Source organism: Phallusia mammillata, chromosome 1 (genome assembly GCF_965637545.1).
Source record: "Phallusia mammillata chromosome 1, kaPhaMamm4.hap1.1, whole genome shotgun sequence".
NCBI lineage: Eukaryota > Metazoa > Chordata > Ascidiacea > Phlebobranchia > Ascidiidae > Phallusia > Phallusia mammillata.
The window spans coordinates 20,744,740-20,770,544 of record NC_137252.1 but is presented as its reverse complement, the minus strand read 5'-3'; the positions used below and the strand labels follow the sequence as shown (position 1 = coordinate 20,770,544).

The window sequence follows — 25,805 nt, the reverse complement described above, 5'->3', positions numbered from 1 at the left end:
TAACATCGTAACATTATAATTCCAACCAGTGAGAAAATGGTCAAGTGACGACTGCGCTCATGCGTGAAGCAGATTTTTTTCGGCATTTTTCCATGCCCCACTATCGTCAATCACTCCCATTGCGTCAGCTGTGCACTGACAAGCATAAATTTGATAAAAGACAGCATGTAAAAACATATTTGGGGCTGTAAGACTAATTACTGAGCCGATTGCACTGAAATTTTTAACAGCCAACAAGGAGCACCCTATCCACAGCTGTTTAAAATTTTAGCAGGTTAAGTCTTGTATTTCTGACCTCATTAACATGTGAACAAACAAACAAATATTTGGGGGTAAAGGGATGAAAATGAATATAAACAACTTCAAGTTACAAAATATTTAAAATACGCTGCAATGTACCAATCAAAAAAGTATGAAACTCCAAAATCATCTGCTTTAGCAAGTATAGCCGTTTTAAAAACTTCACGTTTTGGGGGGCTGTGGGTGAACCGATGGATCCAGTTGGGTCAGGGAAGGGGACCCATAACAATCAAAGCATTTGGCTCTGTCATGTATGAAGTGGGTAAGGACATAACTTATAAGGTATTTGGTCAGACTTTCAGTGACAAGCAGTTAAATCTTTATGTTAAAGTTATCCTAAACTGGAAGTATGGCTCAACACATTTAGCCATTGCTCATAAATCATAACATATTTTAAATAATTAATATATTTCCTACACTTATTTTATATGGGTCCGATATTAGCCACCATCTTTTATAACCTTAGTTGTTTCTGCAGGCAGAAGCTCATGAGTTCTCACATGAAAAGTTGAAAATAACGCATTGCAAGAGATAACCATCCATAAGTTTGGTGTTGTAAGGTAAAACACAGTGATCAGCACTTGGCTTCAATAATAATGCTATGAAAGTACAAACTATACAAATCAGACTTAATTCAGATATTGTTTGAACTTTGTTCTATTTAATGTTCTATTTTAAAAGAAAGAAGGAGTAAATAGTAGCAAAACTAGAAGGGTGGCTTAGCACATTTTGCCATTGCATATACTCTGTTTTGAAACGTTAGTATATTCCCTATACTTATTTTATAAGGGTCCCATATGATCCATCGTCTTTAAAATCTTAGTTGTTACTGCAAGCAGAAACTCATGGGTCCCCCACACATGCAAAGTTAAAAACAATGCATTTCAAGAGATAACCATCAGTAATTTTGGTGTTGTAAAAAAACAGTGATCAGTACTGAGTTTAAACGATCATGCTATTAAAAGTACAAACAAGGCCAGTGGTTCTTAACCTTTTTCCATGCTGCGCCCTTTTTAAATCACCAACCAATTTTTGCACCCTCTTCTGTAACTGCTTAAATAACAAAACCATTGCAATTTAATTTTATACAGGATCCCTACACCCCCTAGGAACAGTTCTCATACCTATTGGGTGAACTAGGCAAACCGCTGAACTAGGCAAATCTGATTCGCTTCAGACATTGTTTAAAGTTTGTCCCATTTAACCTTCATTTAGGTAAGAAAGAATGGGTAAATAGTGGCAAAATAAAGTAAAACACAGCAATAGACACCAATAAATTGCAAATCCACAAGCTATACAAGTTTAAGCCCATTCCGACACTGTTTAAAAAAGTCCCCCATTTCAGGGGGTTAGAGGGATAAATATTGGGACTATAAGGTTAAACACAACGAACAGCTGCTACAATTAAAAAATTGTTGTCTAAATTTAATTTAATTTTGACACTGTTTAAAAATCTCAACCATTTAAAGGAGTTAGTGGGGTAACTGATGGGGTTCTACACCCAAAAGTATAAACTGTCAAACCACAATGACCCAATCAACAATCATGTAAAATTTTATCAAAATGTTTACAATTTTGACCACTAGATGTGTTTTTAGCAGCATTTGTTAACATTTCTGACATCATATGGCTCTTAACCACCCCCTTAACTTCCATGTGTGAAAAGTCCACCAAGCAATGCATAAACATATGTAACACATGCTCTGTTACCTTTATAACACTGTTACACCACAGAAATCTTTCATTTGTGGTGCGCAGCAACATACAAAAACGATTTATATTTTTGGGGCTAGCGGGGTAAATACTGAGGTTATCAAGTCAACGAAGCAGAGGCACATCTACATAACCATATCTATCATCTGTAAAAGTTTCATCCAAATCCTCCAAAGATTTCATGCCAAAAGTGCATGGACAAACTTTACTGGGGAAAAAACAAAAAACATTGTGAAGTCAAGATGCGCCTAGGAAGGGGACTCATGATAAAGTAAAACACAACAATCGACACCTGTAAATGGCAAATTTTACACACTGTCCAAATTTCATTGATCTTAAACACAAGGTTAAACACAACAATTGACCACTTAAAAAAGCGTGTTTTATAAACTATCCAAATTTCATTCAATTCTTATATTGTTAAAAAAAATTCACTTAATGAAGGGAGATGGTGGGGTAAATGTGGGGCTAAAGGGTTGAACACAACAAATCGACACATATAAGCAGCAAATTCTACAAGTGATATAAATTTCAGCCAATTCCAACACTGTTTAAATTTTTTTTAGAATACCCTACAATTGCACCAACCAATAAAGCATGATACTCCTAGCACATGTACTTTAGTCAGTATAGCCATTAATAAATTTATGTTTTGGCGTGCCTGTGGGTGAACTGCTGGGCCATCTGGGTTCAAACTTCAGGAGGATTAAATTTGGATCAATAACTAAGATCTGTGTAAATATGAATAAATTAGAATCACCCTTTCTTGACCAAACGCATATAAGAAAGCAGCGTTAGAAAGAAAAAAAAAAAAAAAAAGGCAAAAACAATATGGGTCCCCTTTAGGGATAATAATAAGAAAAAAAATACAGACAAAAACAATATGGGTTCCCTTTAGGGATAATAATTATGTCTCCTTCAGGATAAAACCCATAATTATGCAAAACCCAAGTATTGTTTCTAATCTTGGTAAATTGATAATAAACATTTCCCAACTTGTAAGTATTACTGTTTCTAGAATCTAATTTCATGTCAAAACTAGAAAGGTGGCTTTCCTATATATTTCGATTTTACATATTCTATCTCCTATTTATCGATTTACTATGCACACCGTTTGAACTACACATATGATTGATTTTGAAAGCAAAAACGAATGGTTCCCCACACACATGTTTATGGAGTTATGCCATAAATATGGAAAAAATATTTTTAGATTCTTAAGGACAAATTAGTAGAAAGCATCAACCCAAACTTCAAAGGTTTTGTCCATATTCTTTTTTACGGTAAAAAATACTCCCAATTCCTTGCGAATTTAACCTCTAATAGCTTTGACCATGATATAGTTGTCCAAGGCCTGTTTTAAAACAGTTTTCTGAGAAATCCCTAACAATCCTAAAAAAACACAAGAATAAAGAAGCCAATTTGCAGCAAAGGTAGACATAACAAATTGTTCTTCACTTAACTTTGTTTCGCAAACCATATACCATTGACCCTCTTGCCGTGTGAATTTCGAACGACTGTTAAAGCCTTGTGAGACATTCTTCAAATGTAGCATGCAGTTCTTAGTGTTCAACCATAACATTTTGTTATCAAACTAGAAATGTAGCTTTCTGATATACTTTCATTTTATGTATTCCATATGATATTTACCAAAATTTATTTGCTAGAAGAGCTCTACAAACTTGATATTATGCCTGGCAGCAATAGCTTATATAAGATATGCTGTTGTTTATAGCAATAAAGATACTACTTTATGCCTGTTCATCCTTTTGCCAAAGACAATATTTTTCTACTAAATTAACTTTGTTAAAGGCTGTATAGAAAAATGATTGTGTATGCGTGGAGGATTTGTTTCGTATCATGCAGAGCTGGCTTGTTAACCTGTCGATCATCTCCTCTCTTTCCCTCATGCCATGCATGACCTTGGCAGCATAGGCGTCGATTTTTAGCACACATTTTCTTTTTAGCACAAGTGTTTCCTTACGTGATCAAACCACACTATGATACACGTTAAGGTTTGTAGATGGCATTTCATGGATACGCAATCTTGTCTAACTTGGACGAACCACCTATGAAAGTCACATCACAAATCGTCCATCTAGTTGTGTAGTTATGATTAGAGCAATAATTTTTTGACTTGCAAAAAAAAAATTAGTCAAAATTTATAGCATAGGTCAAAAATTGTCAAAATTGTTCACAAACTGCATTTTCATCGCGTCGTAGAGGTTGCACTGTCAGTGAACTTTTCATTTTACACCTTGGAGCCTACTTTATACTGTTGTAAATGGCCTATTGTCTACTTATCGTGAATCATAAACCATTAAGTGAAATAATTAGGTTGATATGTGATGCTCAACACACCTCAAAATGTGTACAAATTGTGGTAGGTTCCAAGTAATTTTATGGCAGCTGTAGGTTGAGTGCAGCTCTTGCTTCAGTTTTGCTTTAGGTACTTCGTGTATCTTTAGTTTATACAGATGTATTGAACAGTTTTTGTTGTGTTAGCTGCAGTTTTTTGGCAGTGATTTGTAATTACCTCATTTCTCTTTTCAGAATAGGCTAGGTCAGTGTTCAGAAATTGCCTTTCTGTTAGACTTTTGCACATTCTTTTGCTTTAGTTAGATTAGCCTACAGTCATATTTTTTTGTACAATAATGCGTAATTTAACTACTTGAGTTCTTCATACATCAACAAAAAAAAGCAAAAAAAGGTATTTTAATGTCAAAATTATCAATATTTAGGTGAAAATTTTTCATTTTTTAGGTCAAAAAATAATCGCCAAAAAAAGAAAAAAGTGTATCTCGTGCTGGGTAGCGTTATTTATCTGAAGTGGTGTGGTTCAAAAGGTAACATAACACACAATACGCATACAAGGCTTGTGATACCTAAACAGAGATATGTAAATTTATTTTACAAGTTCAATTTTGCAAAAGTATCGAATCAGCATTGCAGTGTTGACCTGAAATTTGCACACATGGGTGGACGCTGCAATCATTTTCTGCGCATGGAAATGGAACACTATGTAACAATACAATCCCTAACTGCGAATTAACATCCATTTCAGAATACATAAAAATTGCCATTGTTTATCATAAGTCTTGTTCAGACTTGCTCTGGAGGAGCAAGCTTGACGAAAATCACTGAAGAGAGTAGCGCAAAATGGGTTTCCCCATGCATTGTTTAAAAACAAAAGACATTCCGCGTAGCTTGCTTTGTACATGCTCAAAATATACTGTGTACTAATACTTTACAATGCACCAACAAGCAAAGTATGACACTCCTGAGCATAGGCCACTTGCTAAAATCGGCGGGGAGGCAGAATTTCATAACTCGGTAAAGATGGAAGCATTTTCAGCCCGGACTTCACCTAACGTCGCAAGTTACACCCTTTGCAGTGTTTCTGTATCGGTATAAATCAGCAACTGATGCCGACCCAACTATACAGTAATACATTTTTTCTTTCCTCGCAGAAAATATTACAAAACATGTTTTATTTTTACGCAACAAGGCACACATGTGTCTAAAAAAGCCATCATCATAATCGTTTCTTACGTTTCTAGGTCGTTTGGTTGGTTTCAATGATGTTTTTTTATTTACACAGCAAATTGTATGTAACATATTTAAGTTTAGTTTATTTTAAATCAGGAGTTACCAAAGTAAAGCTCGCAAAGGTATTTGTTCTAAATATATAACTTGGAAAACAACGAGTTAACTGTTGAAAGTTAACTTGCTACAAAAGTGTTCCCACAACAACACATGAGCTTAAGTTTACCCAGTTTTACACTACACAGGATGCATAAAAATGATCCAAAAACAGTTTGTTACATCACTGACAAGACTAAAAAGTATCAATGCTTTCGTTACTGTGCGCATACAGGTACATTCTTTGTTAATTGTGATGAAATAAATGAGAAGTTAGTAATTTATGCCAAATAATTTTATTGTTCGACAGTAGCGCTACCTGACTCTTAATAATATTGTAGCTCATGCTGGTCCCGCAAAAGCGCTTTGTAGACCACAATTACGGAACGGCGCTGTGTTTGGGCTTGCAAACTATGTGGCCGTCAAATGTCATTTTTATGTTATCCGACACACCCTGAAAAAAATGGCTACCCCTTCTTTAAACGATATCAATTTGTGTCGATGTTGCTGACCGAGTTTTAGTAAACACTTCTTGCATGTTTTTATCCCATGGCTCATTGCATATATCACTTGATGTATACGTTTGTGACGTAACAATATGCGTTGTTTGATTTTTCAGAAAGGTTTTTCTGTTCAAACAGTCGTTGACTGTGCAGTAGTAACAGAGGTAATACAAAACTGTATGAGCATTATTTTGTAAATTAACGCAAAATTTGTTGATGACGTAGTCAGCGACGCAGATACCCATAAGGGCCAGTGCTCCTGAGTCATGTACTTTATTTAGTAGATGTACTTTTGGATCACATACTTGAGTTTGACGTCTTTAAAATTTCACGTTTTGGAGGCCTGTAGGTGAACCACTGAGTCATGCAAGGTCAAACTTTGGGAGTATCAACTTTGGATAACTAACTAACATGTGTGTAAACTTGAGTAAGTTTGAAGCACTCTTTCATGACCAATCACATGGCACAAATCAGCGTTAGACAGAAAAAAAACATAGTTTTATGAGAAAGACACAAACCTCATGTATCAATCCATCACCAGAAACAATTACAATTCCATCACAGCTTGCTAAATTAAGGTCTCTGGCTAAATGGCGGGCATGTCCTGCATACTCTGTTTAAACATATTAATCTTTTTTTTAATAACACAACGAAGCAATTTAGACTAATGGCATTTTAAGTTACTGGGTTACTTCAATGACTAACAAAAAAACAGATACAAGACAATGATATTGTGCATTTTTTGTTTATGATGCATGCCATTCAACCGTTTCTAACAAAGATTGCAAAATCTTACCAGTTTTTACAACTGTATGTTTTATTTCCGCCTCAGCAAACATCTTCTTGACATGCTTTTTGTATATTTGCATAGCTTTCCCCTGTCCACTAAAGGGGTTGATGTATACGACAAGATTGCGGCATTCCAGATCTGGTAAATTGTTCACTAAAAAAGTATTGTCTTTGAGTTAAAAAAAGGTTTGTTAATTCTAATGAATAAATGCTTTCCTGCTGAGTGTATGACATCAACTGTTCATTTGTTTTATTATACAGTTTCAGCTGCATATTGACTTCAAATATTTTTTAGAGATGAATATTTTAACTTTTTATTTGTGGCAACAATGCTAAGATTTATTTTTGCAAAAATAAAAAAACGTTTTTGTACTTAAACCAGGGCAAACACATGTTGCAGTTATATTTCGGTCAAAAACTAGAAAGGTGGCTTTCCAATATACTTCCATATTATATATTCTACATGCTATTTACCAACATCATTTGATCTTAACATATGATTGTTTTTGCAAGCAAAAAACGAATGGGTCCCCACATGCGCGTTTGTGCAGATTTACGGCAACACAAACGTCCTGGTTATTTGTAGATTCTTAAGGAAAAAATTTCAGAAAGCATTAACCCAACTTTAAAACTTTTGTCCATATTCTTATTGCATTATTGTAATATAATTTAAAAAAAAACAGAAGAACGGGGAAAATACTTTCAATTTAATCTCATGCTTTGACCTCAATATTGTCGTTCAAGGTAAGTTTTTAAACACTATTTTGAAAATGTGCGTGATAACTTAATAAAACGACATGGAATAGCTGCGCAAAAAAACGGCTGATTTCTAATCACCGAAACGATTGTCTTGTAAAACGTATGTCCGGACGTTAAGCTAAGCACTCCCGCTCTGCCGTCTTAATCTTAAACCAGTGAGTTACTCCCTTGGGACTTCTTTGACTGACAGTGTAGACATATTATGGACCGTAAAGGTAACCATTTAGTTGAATAAGGTAAAATTGTAAATACAAAACGAGTAACCTACTGCAAACAACTGTTTAAAACTTTAGTACCTTAGGGCTTGTATTTCTGTATTCGGGCCTAAAACTAAAACCAAGTATTTGGGGGTTTTAGGGGTGAAAAATGGGCGAATCCAACAAAAAGTTTACAAATTCTTTAGAATACCTTACATTGTACCAACCAACAAAGCGTGAAACCCTTAGATCAGTGTTTCTTAAATTTTTTTCTACACCTTCCCTTTCAGGTCTGCACAAGTTATAAACGCCCTCCTCAAAATGAAAAAAATCCAAATGATTTTTTTTCACGTACAATGTGATAATTGATGTTTTAGTGATTAAAAAATAAAAATGCTAAGGGTTAATTCAACATGAAACCACTTAACTGCAGAGAGTGCTCATTGCTTTAACTTGGCCCCAAAGGTGGGCCAAAACTGCAAGTGTTCGGTTGGTTGACCAATACAACCGTTTTAAAAAAAAAGCGTTTTGGGGGCCTGTGGGTGAACTGCTGGGTCATTCGGGGTCAAACTTCAGGAGAATCAAATTTGGATCAATAGCTAACAACTGTGTAAATTTGAATCAATTCGAAGCACTCTTTCCTGACAACATGCGTTTAACAAACCAGTGTTGGACAGAAAAAAGAAATCTGGACAAAAACAATATGTGTCCTCTTCAGGAGAGGGATATTTAAAATGAAAGATACATAGTTAAAAATATAGGTTCAAATTTTCTGAACCATTTTCTTAATAAACAAATTTGACAAAAAACTAGATGGGTTGCTTAGCACATATTGGCACTGCATATACATTATAACCTATTTTAAAACATTAATATATTTCCTACACTTATTTTGTAATGGGTCCCATATCAGTCACTGTCTTTTATAATCTTGGTTGTTTCTGCAGGCAGAAACTCATGGGTCCCCACACATGCAAAGTTGTAAATAATGCATCTCAAGAGATAGCTACGAAAAAGTTCCTGAGTTTGAGCATAAATAAATATGCTATATGGACTACAAACTATTCAAATTTCATTCCATTCAGACATGTTTAAAAAAATTGACCCATTTTGGGGGGCTAGTGGGTTAAATGTTGGGGTCACAGGGTTAAACACACCATTCTACACCTATAAATGGCACACTCTACAAGTTGTCCGAATTTCATTCAATTCAGACATTGTTTAAAAAATTCACCCATTTTAGGGGGCTAAAGGGGGGAATATTGGGGCTACAGGGTTAAACACAACAATTAACACCTACAAATGACAAATTCTACAAGCAGTCCAAATTTCCAATCAACAGTTATGTAAAATTTTATCCAAATCGGACAATTTTTAAAATTCTGACCACTAGAGGTGTTATTAGCAACATTCTTTAACTCCTCTGACGTCATAAAGCTGTTAATACCCCTCTGACTGTCATGTGCAAAAATGTCCAACAAGTATTGAACAAACACAAGTACCATATGTTATGTTGCCTTTATTATACTATTCCACCACAGAAATCTGTCGTTTGTGGTGCGCAGCAACATACAAAAACGTTTTACATTTTGGGGTCTAGCGGGGTAAATACTGGGGTTATTAAGTCAAACGAAGCAGATGGCACATCTACATAACTATATCTACAATCTGTGAAAGTTTCATCCAAATCCACCAAAGATTTCATGCCAAAGTGCATGGACAAACTTCGGCAGTAAAAAGAAAAAAAAAAGTAAAAAACTGAGTGAAATCAAGATGTGTCCCCTTCGGGGAAGGGGACCCATAGTAACATATTAAACACACCTTCAGCATGGTTAACACATCGGCCAGTGATTAAATGCTTTATAGCCCGTTTCCAGGTAGTAGTGGTAAGTTTGTTTTCTTCTTCAGTTTTAGAACCACCTGCTCCAAGGGACCTTAAATAAAGTATGGTCAAATGTACCAAGGTTTACCTAAACAATAAACCATTCTCCGACTTTGTTTCCAGGCAATGTTTTGCTGGTTTATACAACAGTAATTAAATTTGTGTCTTGAATGGTCTAATTTTTGCTGCAACAAAATTTCGTTGTTTTTCTGCTTACGAACAATGCACACAATGCTCTCTCATTTATCACCAGCCGTCTCCATTTACTTGCTTAATTTTTTTTTTAAATACTTGGTTTATATCATATTTATACTATCTAATAGCGCCAAAAGAGCCAAGATTAATTTCCAGCTTGGTGCACAGATTGAACTGCACAGCGTGGAGATCAGTAAAGTGTTTATGATGTCATATTCTATATGGTGATGCTTGCAGTACCTGTTTTGTTGGCATTGTTTGCACACAATAGGTGTACAAAAAGTCTGATGCATATGGTTATTAGGCTGGTTCTCTTTTTAGTATAGACGGATCCGGCTAATTGCATCATTGATTTGCCATGGGCATTTGATGCGATTAACCGGATTATGCGATAATCCGGTTGCCATGTAAACAGCACATGCCGTTAACATAAGTGCTCATTTTCACTTCCCCAGCTAAATTAAAGTTGCAGTGACGCTCAACTATGGCAGTGGAGCAGTATTTTCTTTCTTTTGTCACCGAGAATTGAAAAAAGTACTCTCAAGTCAAAAATAGATTTATTTCTCTCAGCGCAATACATGACGTCATGCTTTCTAAATGTCTATGGTGCAATCGCCCAAGTGTGTTGAAGAAACAGTAGCAGCGCACACACACTCTTTAATTGGCGCACACGCCACAGTTCGCTTGATTCGTGCTTTCTCTTGCAGGCGTTAAGCGGCAAAGTGCTAGGTGCATATTAGTAAGCAAGCCAATGCCTGAAATGACACGACCGAAACCTGGTCAAACTTACAACTTCGGCACATTCGACAGCGCAAGGGCACTAAGACGAGGCACATCAGTTTCTATTATAACTCGTTATCCAATTGACAAAAAGAATAATTGATTTTAGCAAAACCTTTAAACACTCAAAATCACGGCGTTACATTGTAGCTTACTCAGCAAAACTGCAGCTGCAAGATTAGCGTGACTGTCATGTGATCAACATGTGATCATTGCTTCAAAAATTTAAACCAGCAACAGATGCTAGAGGAATAAATGCTTTTCTTAATTGGTGATACACCTGATAAGTTGCGCAAGGTCACAAATAGAAGACAAAAAATATGGCAACCATTGGCATTTTACCAATTACGTGCATTTAAACAACATAGTGTGATTACTTGCAGTCTTAAAGTTTTTACAACCATTACGTGTTTGGCCGGTTATGAAATATATAACAGAAAACATTTTTAACCATTTGTTTTACATTTAACATTGTTCAAATTTCACTACAGTTTAATACTTCGAATTTGGTGCAGTTCGCACGGAGCAAGAAATTACAATCAGCGTCTGTGCCGGAACACCAGTTTCGTAATTTTAACACGTTGAACTTTTTATTTAAACGCTTGTTATATCACTATTGGTGATTAGATAAGCGAACAAAAAAGGATCAATATGCACGGCTTTGAGATAACGACTTCTTGTTATCGCACAGCGACAGCGGTAAACTGAATGCAGGTTTAATCTCCTAATAACTTTTTATGGTCGAGACGTGTCATTTTCAACGTTGAAATTAGATTATTTGGTGTAGAATGCCACATGCATCTACGTCACGTACATTACCTCCTGAGGAGTTCCGGAAATATTTGCAATTTGTAATTTATTTGAAAGCAACTACACTTAGTCGTTCGAACGTTGCACAGGTATTCTGGGATTAACGGTTTAGTGGAATAGTTATCCTAAAACCTAATGCGTAGCTAAGGTTGGTCTTCCTTTTACATTAATTGACAATCAAACAAAAGTCGATTTGAATTTTAAACTGTTGCTTCGGGCAAGCAATTAGACATGCACAATATTAAAAGGGATTGCTCAGTTAAGGTAGCGCACAGATCAGTTGATTTTATTATTATATCATCATTTTTTATTCAAAAAAACTCGGTCTGTTCGACTTTCACATAGAGATCATCAATCCGGTTAATCGCACATTTCGTTGAAAATCGATGCGAATATCCGGTTTATGCGATAGACCGGTATGAGATTAACCGGACGATTTTCTTAACAAACGATGCGCGACGGTTTGGGATTTTTAATTGTGATGCAATTAAACGGATTATGCGATTAAACGGATTCGTCTGTACCACAAAAACTGTTAAGAGCAGTTTAAAAATCAAAATATTTAGCAAAAGAGTTTTATTAACGCCACGGCCACCAGTACATATATTTTAATAAACATGTTTACGGACCCTAAAGTTTGACGAAAACGAGTATTTGTATTGCACTTCAAAACGACCTTCGTCGAACCCCTGATTCAGCATTGTCGAATCCCTGGGGTTTGATCGAACCCCGGTTAAGAACAACTGCTTTAGGCATTAGTTTCAACCACCAAAATAACTCGGTTTCAGCAGAATTTTTAAATAGTCTGAAGCCGAAACATTTACAAAACAGCATATTCAGCTGAAATGTTTCAGCCAACCCAAAGGTTGGTGCATTACAAGTTTTTACATCTCAAGAATTTTATAGCGATAAACAACTTACCTTACTATCCTGTACATTGTTACAGACATACACATTTTTAGGAACTTTTAGCAACAATATGCGGTAATAAAAAATACTGAGCAAACCTCGATATCCTTTGTCGAATTTGCCCTTTGAGCAGCTTTTTTTTTAAAGGATAAACAAACACACATAAATGCCACTTTGCAGGTGTTGAACAATTTCCTTCACTCACATGACATCCTAAAAATGTGTTGAACTTAAAGCTTTTGCAAAAGATTTAAATTGTATAAAAACGGTAAAAAAAGTGGTTATGCATTAAGATATTAAAATGACAACACTTTCCTTTTTGCCTGTAAATCGTATCGAAAAATTAAATCTTTACCAGTGACATCTTTAAGATTAATAACTTCTACTTGTGATTCTGGCTTGCCATTCTTTCGTGTAATAATAATAGATGTTTCCGTGAGCTTTGCAATAACATGCATTTTTTGGGGATACAGAAAAAACTCAGAGGTAAGTAAATAGTTACTATCATGATTATTATCCATATTTAAAACCTAAGCATGCAAAACATGTATAATTTTAAGATTGCTGCATATGGTGACTGGTGACACTTCCTCACATTTCTATAATAAATTGTTCAAAAATTGTTTTAAAAGTATAGCTAGTTGAACAATGTTGCCACATTACAATCTAAAAACAAGAGTATCAACGTAGTTTTGCACTAATACAGACACAAGGGGTTAATTGGGATTGCCAAGTGTTTTGTCCCGATTAACCAGTTTTCCTGATTATCCAAATTCTACATAAACAATACAAATTATGCACAGAGTTGCTAATTCACACTTCCCCAACTCAATTAACATTGTTCTGACACTCATACAAGGCAATAGAGATGCTTACTCTCTCTTTTTTAGACCAAAATAAATGTAATGACACTCATAAGTCAGCACAGAAGGTAACGTCATACCCCAAACTGCAGTGGGTGTGTGGTGCAGTCGGCATGTTTTGCAACAAGCAATAATGGTTCACTTGCCAAACATACACTTCCAACATTGTTTTTAAAGGGCAACACTAAAAGAAGAAAAACAGAAAAGTGGGAAAAGCAGGAAATTAACACTAAAAGCAGAAAAGAAAGAAAAAGCAGAAAAAAGGGAAATTTATGTTTACTAAAAGAGGGAAAAAATTATTGCAGAAAAACAGGAAAAGAGTGAAATTTCTTGTTTCATAAGATTTCAAAATAGAAAAAGCAGAAAAATGAGAAATGCTCCTTTGCTTTTTATGCCATTCTAATTCGTTAAAAACATTATTAGAAATAAAGAAACATTTCCTGTTTTTGACACAATCAACGCCAGATTGGAAAGAATGGCCTGGGCGGAGGAATTATCCTCCGCGCAATATTTTGGATTTCCCCTTGTAATCCGCGCAAATTTAGGCTTCTTACGTGTAATCCGCGCAAAAAAATGTTGTCCGCGCAACTTAGCACAGCTTTCGTAGGTAACTATAATAAACTTTCTTTAAAATTTTATATTTAAGTTGCACAATGAAGTTCTATGTCGTCACAAGCCTTATTTTGCGAACAATCCACGCAAATCAGTCAAGCACATCGAAACTTTTCGATCGTCACGCTTGAAATAACATTTCTATTTCGCTAACGTAGTCGTTAAAAGTACATTTATCTGTATTTTTAGGACGTAGTTTGACTATTAAAGTTACTGTCGGCTGGGCAAGTTACATAAAATAATGTTTTCTGTATGACAAATAATTAAAAAAAGTTAAGAGTAGCTTGACAATCACAAACCATCCCCATGAAACAAATCAGCAAAATGTTTGAATCGTTATGAAAATGAAAAATGAATCTAGCAGAACAGCTGCGTGCGCAATAGAGCAAAACTGAAGATTCGTCGTGTTTATTACTTTATTTAGTTGTTCTTTTTGTCGGCTGGATAGTCTTGCAGGCGTTACATACAAATTGCGCTAATCGTTAAATCCACCTGTCAATCAAAAGTCTATCAATCCGCGCAGAAAATTGTAATTCCGCGCAAAAATCCGCGCGATTATTTTGACGAAAAAAATATCCTCCGCGCAAAAATAAAACTTTCCAATCTGGAATCAATGTAGAATGCTATTAGTTTTCCTTTCAATGTTTTTTACGAGCTGAAATAGCACAAAAAACAAATAAACAAACATATCCCGTTTTTCTGCTTTTCATATTTCGAAATCTTATGAAACAATAAATTTTACTCTTTTCCTGTTTTTCTGGAATTATTTTTTAGGATTGTCATTCTGGCGAAATGAACGACGAAGATATGGAAAATTATTTTACGCACGACTGCACAAAATTTCACACAATTTTTAAGACTTTTAATTTTGCAGGTGCCGTATTTCAACACAACCAGACGTCCGGAGTCACCCGTACATGTTTGGAAATGGCATAGATACCTGGACAGGATTTCTACCAATAAAACCACCACAAATGTCCGAAATTTAGGGTACAATATTGTAAGGAATCATTCAAAATCAGCAAAATTGCCAATTTGGGCAATTGAAAAAAAGAAAAACTCATCTGCTTTTTTTTCATTCCATATAAAAGCAAAAAATAACGACAACAGTAAATACAAAAGGTACACAGCATTTAAGCTTCTGCTGTTCAATGCGCGGAAAAATTATTTTGCTAAAAATTCTTTAATCGCGCCAAATTTATTTTATTACCAAGGTTTTAAGCATGCTTTGGTCTACACTTCTGCCAATTTTTATTCAATTCTCATTTTCGGAAAGTGTTTGAATTAGGCTTTAAACTTTAAGGTTCCTACTGTTACGTCATATAGCCAACAATGCATACACATGCTAAATTGTATAGGTGTCGGACAAAAAGTCATTTTGCTGAAAATTCTTTAATCGCGCCAAATTTATTTTATTACCAAGGTTTTAAGCATGCTTTGGTTTACATTTCGGCCAACTTTTATTAAATTCTCATTTTCGGAAAGTGTTTAAATTAAACTTTAAGGTTCCTACTGTTACGTCATATAGCCAATAATGCATACATATTCTGAATGGTATAGGTCTCTGACAAAAAGTTATTTTGCTGAAAATTCTTTAATCGCGCCAAATTTATTTTACTGTCAAGGTTTTAAGCACGCTTTGATCGACATTTCTGCCAATTTTTATTCAATTCTCATTTTCGGAAAGTGTTTGAAAAAAGTTGTAACCTCAAGGGCTTAGCCGTCACGTCACAGCCAAAATGGTGCACATGCTAAATTAAATAGGTTTCTGACCATAAGTTATTTTGCTGAAAATTCTTTAATCACGCCAAATTTATTTTATTACCAAGGTTTTAAGCATGTTTTGGTCCACATTTCTGCCAATTTTTATTAAATTCTCATTTTCGGAAAGTGTTTGAATTAGGCTTTAAACTTTAAGGTTCCTACTGTTACGTCATATAGCCAACAATGCATACACATGCTAAATTGTATAGGTGTCTGACAAAAAATTATTTTGCTAAAAATTCTTTAATCGCGCCAAATTTATTTTATTACCAAGGTTTTAAGCATGCTTTGGTTTACATTTATGCCAACTTTTATTAAATTCTCATTTTCGGAAAGTGTTCAAATTAAGCTTTAAGGTGGCTGTACACAGGATCCGTTTCGGTCCGTTTTCGTCCGTCATGCGTATACGCGCGTAAATTTCGGTCCGTCGCCTTCCGTCGACGTGCATACACAGAATGCGAACCATGCGTTTTGTCCGAAAACGGTCGAAACGGACGTTAACGCAAGGCCATCCGAACAAATAGAACATGTTCTATTTTTTCGGACGTACGCATGCGATTTTCGGTGTAGTGATAGTGCAAAACTGAGAGATATTTCTAGATTGGTTGATTAATATTAATTATTTTGATCAAATCACAAGACTTGAAGCCCTCTTGTTTCTAATAATAAATAGAAGTGAAGTAATATGCAAGGTTTTATTTTTAAATCGGCAAAAGACAGACTTCAGACTCGACTGGAATGCAGAACAACAGCGAGATACAAAAAGCTAATAATGTAAGTAACAAAAGCTTTCCGCGAAACAAATGGGTCAGGAAACAGTCAGTTCATAACTTAGTTCTGGCAGTTAATGTCATTGATTGCAAAATTTCAGAAAAAAGAAAACTGCAAATATGCCATCAGGGTTTAGAAATTCGGAACTATGTTGTATTAATATTTAGGATGTTGCTTATGAAATCTAAGTCCATACGCTAGTTGTTTACATACACTTAAGTACTGGTTGATGTTTCTGCAACAATCTGTGAATTATGCACTTTAAGTTATCATGATAAGTTCTTTTGTAGAATCCTTGGATTGATAAATATCAACTAAAGAAATCAAGTTTAACAAGAAAAACTAGTAACCAGCTTTGGAGAGAAATCTACCTTATAAATGCCTGTAATTCAACTTCAGCAGAGTTTGGTTTAACAGGTAATTTAACTAACTTGTGTTACAATGTGGATACATTTTTAATGGTGATAGAAATGTTGTGGGTTTTTACCAAAAAATGTTTTGACAACATTTTATTGTACATTGGGAAGGGCTTATTCTGCTTATCAAATGTACATTTTGTGAAGTATATGTGACACCTGCCTGTTACTTTTTTTTACAGAAAAAATGTGAAAGAAAGGTGACATATGCGACACCCATATAAAAAAGACAGAAAATCCAATGGTTTAAGATTTAAACACAGCACCACAGGTATGTAAATTAAATGATTTATGCTCCATATTTGTAATAAACCTACTATATGTGTTATGTTTGTAAGGCATGGACCCCAACAATGTGCTATTTGAGTACTGCAGGGAGAGAATTGTGATCAAAAATAGTATTATTTTTCACATCTTCATTGTAATTTGTAACCAAGGTTTGTGTTTAATATGAGAGATGGAAACAAACCAGAAAAGTCAAGTTAAATGAAAGATTGCACTTAATTGTGGATTAAACAAATATACTTCTAAACTAATTTGTACATACTGTTGCATTTATGTTTTTGTTATTTGTAGGAGACCTACAGGCAACAACCAGCACATTGCCAAATTATAAGAATACACCTACTGATGGATTGCTTTTCACTTTTCAAAAATAAGAAAATGCTTGAGGCAATCGAAAGAGGGTACAGGAGGGTTTTTAAAAGCAAATGAAATTCTTTAGAAATACGAAGCATTCTGTAAAAACACAAAAAAGTCCTTTCAGTATTTGTTCATCCCCAATTTTACCATTTAAACATTTCGCTCATATGCGCTGTGTGTTTGTACTTTTTTATTTTGTCTGCTTTAAAAGTGTCTTTTAGAAAAAAAAAATACAAATATTTTGTGACATTTGTTTTCCATTAGCGATGTTATTGTACTGCTATCTTATTTGAGCATGTTTTGACACCAGCGAATGCCAAGGGTAGGTTGGGTAATGTCGATTGTAAACTATTTAAATTACTTTTTTTGGTCGGTGTGTTCGAGTTTAGCAATATTAAAATCCCACCACCACCACCGTGATAACCCAAATGCAAGAAATTAGCGGTGTTCCTTCTTTGAACAGCCAAACAACTGATTTGGAGTAGGACGCATTCAAGCAAAACGTCGCATCGTTCGGATCCTGTGTATACCACCAAACGCAGCCACTTTCGGAACGTAAATTCGGTCCGTTTACGCACGTCAGAATACGGACCGTTTTTCGCATGCGTTTACGCACGTTGACGGAATACGCAGTCTGTGTACAGCCACCTTTAAACTTTAAGGTTCCTACTGTTACATCATAGAGGCAATAATGCATGCACATGCTAAATTGTATAGGTGTCTGACAAAAAGTTATTTTGCTGAAAATTCTTTAATCGCGCCAAATTTATTTTATTACCAAGGTTTTAAGCATGCTTTGGTCTACATTTCTGCCAATTTTTATAGAATTCTCATTTTTGGAAAGTGTTTAAAATCAGTTGTAAAATTCAAGGGCTTAGCCGTTACTTCACAGCCAAAATGGTGCACTTGCTAAATTGTATAGGTCGCTTAAAAATCGTAATTGGAGATCCAGATCAAAACGGTATTATTTTATATCAAAAAAAAGTTGTTTTTAACATTAATTTTTTTTGGGAAACACTGCAGAAAAATATTTCTTCTTTCTCCCTATTTTCATTTCGCCAGAATGACAATCCTTATTTTTTCCCTCTTTCAGAAAACACAATTTTCCCATTGTTCTGCTTTTTCTTTCTTTTCTGCGTTTAGTGTTAATTTCCTGCTTTTCCCGTTTTTCGGTTTTTCTTCTTTTAGTGTTGCCCGTTTTTAAATCAAAGGCGTCGGTTTTTTCACTTATTTTATCTGCTCTTTTTCTCCAATCAGATTTGTCTAAAGGCATTTGTTACTTTAGTGATTCTTTGCACACATTGCATTATTTGGGCCAGTTTGTTAAAAGTGAATATGGTGAGAAAACCACCAGGGTTGATAGCCTAAAGGGCAGTCACCAGCAAAGTCTATAGAAAACACAAGTTGTCCAACCCGGTAAGCACTTTTTTACAGTCAGTAGGGCATTAACAACGGTAACCATAGCCTGTGATTGTTACGTCACAAGAGGATTGTTGCCAGTTTGGCGCGGGTTTAAATGTGGAGTTTAGACAGCTTTAACTGTACGTTAATGCAAAGTAAAAAGAAATTATGACTCAATAATCCGATAATTGTGCGGTTGTGCCACATTTGCGCAAAGGTCGTCTGCAAGATATTGGGAATTCGAACATAAACTTTTTCGGGCATTTTTAGGTGTTTGTCGCTACAGAAGCTGTTTAAAATATCGGTATTAATTTTAGGAAAAACATAAAACGACTTTGCAATTTCGAAAAGTGGGAAATTTTCCCTATCGCCTGACAAAAATTTCCCACTTTTCGAAATAAACATCGCAGAAAGCTGAAATTTGGTGTGTGACGTCATCAAGGCTTTGGATGACGTCATGCAAAAATATACGTCAATCGGGTCACGTTAACTTTATGTATTCAACGTCTAAACTTACTCGCTTATGCTAAATACCTCTCGCTCGCCGATGATCTGCGTATGCTCACTTAGGTACAATGACAAACAAAATTTAAAGTTTGTGAACGGCTGCGGTAACTATAATAAAAAGTTTTCATATTATTACAAAGTTGTATATTACTTCAATGTCATGTTTTCATAATAGTAAAATGTGTATGTTAATTTTATGTGATGTACACTGTTATAAAATTCCAACAGGATCGGATGAGCTGTGAGTTTTCGCCCAAGTGTGACGTCATAATGCCTTGGGGTAGATCGGTGGGTCGAAGTGGGTGAAAGTTAAATCCCTTGTAAATATTCGTGCCAAGTTTTGAACCGAAAGCTCAAGTACATTTCGGATGAGAGACCGATATCTCGACCCGCTTCAAGCGGCCGAGTTAAGAACGGAAAAGCCTATGTCGGCACCTGGTATACTTTCATGACCACAAATTCTCGACCTCGCTACAGCCAAAGTTGAGATCGCAGAAGGGCGACCGATACATTGTTGGAAAGGCCTATCCTTCCTCTCCAGCTTGCACCCCCCCCCCCGCGTTGCACCCCCAAGGAAGTGCGTCACCTAGCGATCGTTTGAATAAAGGTAGTTTTCGCATAAGTGTGATGTCACAATGCCTGGGGGTAGGTCGGTGGGGTCAAAGTGAGTGGAAAGTTAAATGCCTTGTGAATATTCGTGCCAAGTTTCAAATCGAAAGCTCAAGTACATTTCGGATGAGAGGCCGACAAAGGAGTGCACCTCGACGAAGCTCGACCCGCTTCAAGCGGCCGAGTTAAGAACGGAAAAGCCTATGTCGGCACCTGGTATACTTTCATGACCACAAAAAGATGAGATCGCAGTAGGGCGACCGAGACATTGTTGCAAAGGCCTATCCTTCCTCTCCAGCTTGCACCCCCCCGCGTTGCACCCTCATGGAAGTGCGTCACCTAGTGATTGTTTGAATAAAGACAGTTTTCGCATAAGTGTGACGTCACAATGCCTGGGGGTAGGTCGGTGGGGTCAAAGTGAGTGGAAAGTTAAATGCCTTGTGAATATTCGTTTTCCGGATGAGAGGCCGACAAAGGAGTGCACCTCGACCCGCTTCAAGCGGCCGAGTTAAGAACGGAAAAGCCCATGTCGGCACCTGATATACTTTCATGACCACATGGTGTAGAAGTTGTTTGAACCGTTAGCATTCCGTGTCACATGTCGTTGCTTGTATAATTAAATTTATTTATTGTAAGATTTAATCGCTTATGACATTTTTCGTTTTTTTACCAACCAGCCGGCCAAAAATGTATGCAAACCAACAATCTTATTTGCTTCCCATGAAAATAACTTAAATCTAATCTTATAAACCCAATTGCTTCACAACCTACAGCACCACCAGCTGCATGATGAGGAGATGCTCGACGGCAACATTCTCACATTCTGTCGCAACGACTGTCCTTTTGACACCCGGGTCTGTCAATGGGATCACAGGAAACGTTGCGAAGAACCGAGCTTGTGTTTCCGTTTGGCGGATTTCATTTGGCCAGCAGAACCCGCGGGTACAACCGTCTCATGCAACCGGACGTACCCCGCTAGGCTCGTGCGGTCGGTTGCGATCCTACGGCAGGATAATGGAACTGTGATGATGAAGTGACAATGCAAATAAAATTTGACTTGTCTTGATCCAAAAAAGCTTCTCTATTTCCCAAATGTGAGCATTGTCTCATTGACATTTTTAAGACCGTTCAGTCATACGACTTTACTGTGACTAAATTCAACTATGGCTCCTCCAAGGGTTTTGTGGGAAACTATGCAAAACTTTGTCAAAGCCCGCTATTCCATATGTAAATTTCTACAAAAGATTGGATAAGTTTCAAACAAATTGTTTCGCAAACACCTAATAACACTGTAACTCGTCTGCTCAAAATTGATTGTTTGCATTGACACTTCTGATACAACATTTTTATTAAATAATGCAGACAGCGAACTGGTCTTAGTGAAAAGCCATCACACCACGTCAAGGTGCCAGTTGTTGTGATGGGAAAAAATTTGCCGGGTGGGATTTTTTTGCATTTTCTCTAACACGAGGGCTCAGAGCTCAGGTGATACCGACAGGGTCGAGACCTGGAGTCGTGGCACCATGCAGTCTTTCATCATAGCCGCTGGGGGAACTATTTACATTTATATCTGGTACAGTGGGTTGCTTGCAATGGCGTTAATGAGGTCGGCGAAATACTGCGACTTATCTCGCATACGCCGCCATGAAATCCCGGTAAGCGCCGTTCATGCGTTTAAATTTGCGTTTGCAGTCACACCACAAACTTTCAATGTCGTTAGTGTGTACTCCGGCTGGAGTCACAAAACGATGAGAATGGTTGACGGTTTGGTGCTGGTATTGTTGTGGCAAACCTGTAATTGAACAGCACAGCAATTACATAGCAAAACGTGTCAATAAAAACAAATTACTAGATAGGTAAGCAGCCCATTCATCTGACCAGATTGTTGTCCCAGGGGCCACGTGTCGGACAATAACTGTTTCTAGCGTGGCACGATCCCGGCGTGGGACTAGTTCCAAAAAACACTCCCTGTACAAGAGTTTATTAGCCAAATAATATGCAATAGTTTTAGGTCTTACTTGGTCTGAAGATAAACGCCTCCAAAAACCCACTGTTCCCGTATTGGGCGCGCCTGTGCATTTGACCCGCGTTTGCGGCGTGCCACCAGACTTTCATCTATGGCCACAATGTGCCCGACTCCACCAATCACGTTGGGCCTGGACAGGAGATCCTGCGTGCATATCTAACGAAGGTGTTTACAATAAAAGCTTGTATCTAGTGAATAAGCTTACTTCGCGAAGGAAATTGCACCAATCAACACAAATGGCCTTTGAGATTGACGCCTCTGCCATAATTACGTCTTGACAGACATCTAATGTCCAAAAATACATAAGTGTCACAAGTTGACGCAGGTCGAGATGGCTTTTCTCAAAAAAAGACCCTTTCCGGATCGAAACTATTTTTCTGCATGCCTGTTGAAACACAAACGAATCAATCCAAAAACAAAATAACTTTCAAAACTGTATATATCATGCCAAACGCAATCAGATTCAACTCCAAAAAACAATCAGACAACTGCAAGATAAACGCAATGCGTCAATATAACAACTTACACGTGATGGACAGCGCCAAGCTAGGCCATCGACCTTGGCCGACGCCCAAACCTTTTCTTCCATAACCGAATCACATTTTGGGCAAGTTTGCTGCCGAGAAAGCAAACCATGGGCTCGTAAAAACACGATGCATTTACCTACATCCTGCAAAACTCCTAACTCCGCCAATTTCCTCACGTTTACTTGATTACCCGCCATTATACAAAAACAGTATAATTCAGTTGAAGTTGATCAACAAAGTGAATAAAGAACTCATAACGAAAGATAACGGGGGGGTGCATGCTGGAGAGGAAGGATAGGCCTTTCCATCAATGTATCGGTCGCCCTTCTGCGATCTCAACTTTGGCTGTAGCGAGGTCGAGAATTTGTGCAGATTTCTCAAGAAACAACTAGAAGCACTCATCCATGACCGTAACAATGAGTTTGTTATCCATGGTAAGTAGGCTTGCCATACGTCCCGGTTTAACCGGGACTGTCCCGGTTTTAAGGGTCTGTCCCGGTGTCCGGTTTAGACTGCTAAAAATGTAAATTAACTAGTCAGCTCAAAATAGACTACCCATATATACGAGAGACGCATGATGACAAGGTTCACTGTGATCGTTGTCGGTCTGTTTTTTCAATTTGTCATGGTGGTCGATCAGATATCAAAGAACATTTGGAAACCAAAAGGCACAAAACTTCCATTGAGGCAGCAGCGTCGTCAACTCAACTGACAACATTTTTCAAAAAGGTCAATTCAAACGAATCTTTAATCTCAGCAGCAAAAGAGGCTACATTTGCGTTTCATACTGCTATTCATGGACACAGCTTTAAAAGTTGTGACTGTACGTCCAAGTTGATTGCAAAATTGTTTGATCCGAAGTTTTCCCTGGCAAAAACAAAATGTGAATTAGTGGTTGTTAATTGTATTGTGCCGATGTTAGCGGCTGAACTACGGCTGGAGTTAAACAAGGCTAATTTTGTCACCGTTACAATCGATGCTTCGAACAGAAAAGATATCAAACTTGTTCCAGTTGTGGTTCGTTACTTTGTGCCCGACTTGGGCGTAAAAGTAAAGCTGTTGGAGTTTAAATCACTAGGTGGTGAAACTTCTGAAATACTTAGCAACTACTTAGTGTCCATTCTTGACCAAAATGTGCTGAAAGAAAAACTTGTTGGATTCTGTGCGGACAACTGCAATACTAACTTTGGCGGTGTAAAAAGAAAGGGGAAAAATAACGTTTTCTTCAAAGTAAGGGAAAGCCTGAAAAGAAATATAATAGGCATTGGATGTGCTGCTCACATTGTTCACAACTGCCTCCAACACGCAGTGGATACATTGCCTGTGTGTGTGGAAAGTCTTGTAGTAAAAATCTACAAATACTTCCACATTTACACTGTTCGCGTTACCGAACTGAAAAATTTTTGCGACTTTGTCGAAATTGAATATCAGCGAATCTTGCAACATGGTAACACCAGATTTTTGTCCTTGTTACCAGGTTTGCAAAGAATACTTGATATGTTTGAAGCTCTAAAAAGTTACTTTAACTCCCAGGAAGGCTGCCCAACACTAATCAGAAGATGTTTTGAAGAACCATCGCAAGAGCTTTATTTGAAATTTGTCCACGGCTTACTGAAGTACTTCAACGAAATTATTTTGAAGTTGGAAAAGGAAAATGCCAGTGCTGTGGATATGGCAAACGTTCTGTCGGAACTAAAATTAAACTTACGTGAAAGGAAGGAGATCAGCTTCATTCCCTACCAGGCACTGTGTCTTTTAGAAAAGTTGGAAAACGCGGGGGAAGTGGATGGAAAAGTATTCCGTAAACAAACAACAGAATTTTATCAAAAATGCCTATCATATCTGGATCTTTATGAGGATGCTTATAAAGATGTGTTACCTCATCTTTGGATTGATCTAAAAGCAGATGAAATATCATGGCCTCGTGTTCTTTCATCGGCAGAGCACATTAACACCCTGTTTGGGATTGAGGTAATCAACAGCGACTCCCTTTTCGACGAGCATGTGCTAATCAAACGGTATCTGTCTCAACATGACAAAAACGAAAGCTGGAAAAAGAAATGTTGTGAAAAAAAGTGGTTCGAGATGTTTGCCTTCCTTTCAGAAAAAAATGTACTCACTCCAAACTTTCGAAAGGTGATGGAATTTGTATTTTGCTTACCAGGGACTTCGGCACCGGTGGAGAGAATTTTTTCCATTATGAAAAATATATGGTCTGACAATAAAAGCAGAATGTTGGAGCAGAATGTAAAAGCCCTTCTGACATGCAAAATTAACACTAATATGTCATGCTGCGATTTTTATGACAAAGTTAAATCGAACAACGAGTTCTTAAAAAAAGTCCGAGGTACAGATAAATACGACTGGTCCAAAATGTAAATTGATTGCGTGTTTGCTTTTTGTGTTGCGTAATTCGGATATCGTTGTTCGTTTAAGTTAGGTGGTAGAGTAGTGGTTGAAACGCAATAGATTTTAGCTTAATATTCCTCAAATTTATGGATATGCTAAAAAATGAATAAAATGTAATTTATTTGCTGTGTGATTGTAGCGTTTCGTTTGTGTCTGTAAGGTTTAGTGTGTTTGTGTACGGGGTATTTTTTGGACAGTATCCACCCCAGCCTTCCGCCTGTCAGTAAGTTTCATTTTCAGGATAAAAATCGTATCGTCTGTTTTTGATGTAAAAAATACCGCATGTTTATGTCGTTAAAAATGTTTGTGTTTTCTGCTGCGTTCGCAAATACACAGCCAGATTTTCTTGATTATGATCAGGTCAACCACCTTCAGGCAGATCGTACAGAAGAAGACGGCGTTGTCTCATATCAGTAATATCACCTACTATGCTAACCTTTGTTCCCCCAACACAGAAGAAACGGGAAAAAAATGTTTGGAAGTGTCCCGGTTTAAAGTAAAAAAAATATGGCAAGCCTAATGGTAAGTAATCTCAAAGTCTAAATAAAACACAAGTTGTCCAACCTATTGTTACGCAAAAAAGCCTATGTAGCCATTTTGTGTCCAAAATGATACTGTGGGTAGAGAAAAAGAACACATAAATTGTCTGATTTTTACAAACTGGAGAGCATAGACGCGAATTTGATTCGCCAAATTGAATGAAAATTTCGGGTTCCAACATTTCAACGCAATATTAAAAGCTAAATTGCTGTTTTTCATGTAAATTTGGCTGCTTAATT

At 36.7% G+C, this 25,805-nt stretch overlaps 1 protein-coding gene and 1 long non-coding RNA gene across 4 annotated transcripts in view; one reads left to right on the top strand and one right to left on the bottom strand.

Annotated features, from left to right (window-relative positions):
* The window catches only part of LOC145232284 (sphingosine kinase 1-like), a 52,410-nt gene extending 38,020 nt beyond the window's left edge, over positions 1–14,390 (bottom strand). Inside the window, exons 1-5 of one of the 3 annotated variants that reach the window (XM_080096871.1) lie at positions 12,835–14,390; positions 12,578–12,692; positions 9,725–9,837; positions 6,955–7,101; positions 6,677–6,771 (exon numbers count right to left, since the gene is read on the bottom strand). In XM_080096871.1, the coding sequence (XP_079952997.1) occupies positions 6,677–6,771; positions 6,955–7,101; positions 9,725–9,837; positions 12,578–12,692; positions 12,835–13,000 (636 nt within the window). In that variant the 5' untranslated portion in view covers positions 13,001–14,390. The remainder of the gene's footprint in view (positions 1–6,676; positions 6,772–6,954; positions 7,102–9,724; positions 9,838–12,577; positions 12,693–12,834) is intronic. The other 2 variants (XM_080096889.1, XM_080096881.1) reach the window with 2 other exon arrangements.
* Positions 14,391–16,073: 1,683 nt separating this feature from the next.
* On the top strand, positions 16,074–17,796 carry LOC145232302 (uncharacterized). Its single transcript, XR_013860856.1, has 4 exons — positions 16,074–16,492; positions 16,780–16,906; positions 17,088–17,176; positions 17,482–17,796. It is a non-coding gene; the product is annotated as an uncharacterized LOC145232302 (long non-coding RNA).
* The last annotated feature ends 8,009 nt before the right edge of the window (positions 17,797–25,805 follow it).